We start from the raw sequence: 2,800 nt of genomic DNA on the forward strand, positions 1-2,800 counted from the left end.
AACTTGACATTTATTGTGGTTTCCAGTAGGCTTCCCTTTCTCCTAAAGCTAGAAATTCAACTTTTAGATACTCAGCCAATCCCTTCCCCTGTGTTTCATCTGTGAACTCATTACCTTCTATACTGTCTCCCTCTGTTATATGATACCTGATTTCTGTGGGTTGGAGTTTATACCTAGATGTGAAAAAGATACAGACTCACACTGCATGTTTAATAGTGTTAGAGTAGAGTTCAGATAGCACACATCCTTACCTGTACATACATGTTGCTGACTTGACTCTCACACAGCAGGTGCGTGCAGCGGTTGGTCAAGGCAGGGTCAACAGCACCTCCACATGCCTGGATGACCTAAGGGAGGGGTTCAGTAAAAATAAACTAAAATTTTATATATGTACCATACGACATGGTGTTATGTATGTATTGTATAATTATTTACATGGATACATACCGTAGTACTCTACTCCCATGGTTACTATGTTTGATGCCCCCTAGGTTTCCTATTGGCTACTTATTAGAGTTGCAACAATTAGTTTATTATCCGTCAACTATGAATTTAATTGCAAACTATTTTGTTCATTAATTAATCATTTTTAGTGCTACACATTTTCTGATTTCAGCTTCTAAACTGTGAATATTATATACTTTCTTTAGTCTTTCATGGCAGTAAACTGAATATCTCCAATAGGGGATTAATAAAGTAAAAAATCTAAAAAAAATCTAAATCTATCTTTGGGTTATGGACAAAACAAAACATCTGAGGACGTCACCTTTTTTTTTTTGCACAAAAAAAAAATTCACCATTTTTTGGACCACACAACTATGACGGGAGTAGCAAAAAACAACCACACACCTGCAACAAAATACCAGAATGGAAATACTCTATCTTTTTCAATGGATTTTTGTTATTGTTTGTGCATTGTAATGATAATCCCTGCATGTTACTATGTGGCGCTGGATGGTTTTTAAGCCACTACAGACTATTTCTTTTTTTAAACACATTAAACATCTATACAAGTACAGGTCCATATATAGGTCCCAGTGTCTCATGTTTTGTTTCATTATGAATATCACCACTCACAACATAAGCTGGCTCATTCATCCCAGGCAATTCTAAATTAACACTATCATCTTCTTGCTCTTTGTGTGACTGACCCTCTTCCATGTGGCCAGGAGTTGTTTGTCAGCCATCTGTTCTGGGTAGTCAGCAATAGCAAACACACAGCCCAGCAAAAAGCCATCCTGTGGAACTGAAAATTAAAACAGAAAGAACACAAGTGAATCTTTAGGTAAAAGAAAGTCATGCCAAGATCTTTTTAGACCAAATTATCAAATAGTTCTCCACATTATGCTGATTAAATTTAAAAATGCATCTTGTTTTTTCTCCATTTTGTATGGTGGCAGAGAGAGCTCAATGCACTGCAACGTAAGAACACACATGCAAATAGACAAAACGCAAGCAGCCATAAAACTGTACTCACTGTCTTGTCCTGGCTCATGTCCAAACAGCTGGGAGATGTTAGGAGTCTGCTGGAGGTGAGGCTGCAGTGACGTCTGCTGCTGCAGGGCCTGCTGGTTCTGATGCTGCAGAGCCTGCTGCTGCTGATTTTGCAGTTGCTGCTGCTGCATCTGCTGCAGGTGTTGCTGTTGTAGGAAATGCTGCTGCTGCTGCTGCTGCTGCTGTAGATGCTGTTGGTGTAACTGCTGTTGATTTTGCTGTTGCTGCTGCTGCTGCTGTAACATCTGCATGCGCTGCTGCTGTTGGAACTGCTGGAGCTGTTGCTGCAGCACCTGTTGCTGCTGCAGCTGCTGTAAACCAGGCCGTGGGAGCTGTTGGGGCCGCAGCTGCTGCTGGGAGAATGCATGCTGCTGCTGCTGCTGCTGCTGCTGTGGCTGCTGTTGCTGGGAGAACATTTGCTGTTGGTGCATTTGCTGCTGCTGCTGCAGAAACTGTTGCTGCTGTTGGGGCAACTGTGGGAACCCTTGTTGTGCAACCTGTTGCTGTTGATGTTGCTGCTGTTGGTGATGTAGCTGCATCATCTGATGCTGCTGCTGGAGGTGCATCATGGGATGCTGTGGTTGCTGTGGTAACTGTTGGTGTTGTTGCTGGGCAGCCTGATGTGACTGTTGCTGTTGCAGTAACTGTTGCTGCTGCTCTGCAGTGAGGGGCTGGCCAACCAGTTTGGGCTGATTGAACAGAAGAGGGTTGGTACTGTTAGGGGTCTGAGCATGGCCCTGATTGGTCTGCTGCTCCAATGGCTTTGTCTGATTGGCTGTGAGATTCTGGATGATCTATAACAGAGGAAGACGAAAGAGAAGTCAAAACAGAGACAAAGCACTAATATCACTGTTGCATATTTAGTAAAAGTTGCCTCAGTGAAAGAAAACAGAGAAAACTGTTCCGGAACACCACCACTATAAATGTATGGGGAGAACTATTGTGACTTCTTACATGTGCTACGTTGGCAGGTCGATTGGCTGGCTGCATGTCAGAGTTGTTGGTGATGTTGCGGAGGGTTCGAACAGCCGGACTCCACTCAGGGATGCCCTCTGGAACTGATACACCTAAAAAGCAGAAAGAAGTTAAATCTTAATAATGGGATACTGGGTTAGAAGCAAATAAAATTTGTCAGCTTGATATGATGACATTTCTATTACAGTGCTATGACACAGCAGAAATTCATCATACACGCTGATAGGGATGCACGATAACAGTTTTTTAAAACCGATAACTTTCAGCTCCTAAAGGCCGATACCGATAACCGATAACACACACACACATATACACTACTCACAATAAGTTA

At 42.5% G+C, this 2,800-nt stretch overlaps 2 protein-coding genes across 2 annotated transcripts in view; one reads left to right on the top strand and one right to left on the bottom strand.

The window, feature by feature from the left end:
- Positions 1-2,567, bottom strand: part of LOC118334812 (PAX-interacting protein 1-like) — a 2,826-nt gene extending 259 nt beyond the window's left edge. Inside the window, exons 1-4 of the mRNA XM_035670882.1 lie at positions 2,449-2,567; positions 1,478-2,288; positions 1,152-1,246; positions 252-347 (exon numbers count right to left, since the gene is read on the bottom strand). Of these exons, the coding sequence (XP_035526775.1) occupies positions 252-347; positions 1,152-1,246; positions 1,478-2,288; positions 2,449-2,484 (1,038 nt within the window). The 5' untranslated portion in view covers positions 2,485-2,567. The remainder of the gene's footprint in view (positions 1-251; positions 348-1,151; positions 1,247-1,477; positions 2,289-2,448) is intronic.
- The window catches only part of paxip1 (PAX interacting (with transcription-activation domain) protein 1), a 17,742-nt gene that overhangs the window by 7,717 nt on the left and 7,225 nt on the right, over positions 1-2,800 (top strand). The window lies entirely within an intron of this gene.

The sequence above is a fragment of the Morone saxatilis genome, unplaced genomic scaffold (assembly GCF_004916995.1).
Source record: "Morone saxatilis isolate NCDOM2014 unplaced genomic scaffold, NCSU_SB_2.0 Contig23, whole genome shotgun sequence".
Classification (NCBI taxonomy): Eukaryota; Metazoa; Chordata; class Actinopteri; family Moronidae; genus Morone; species Morone saxatilis.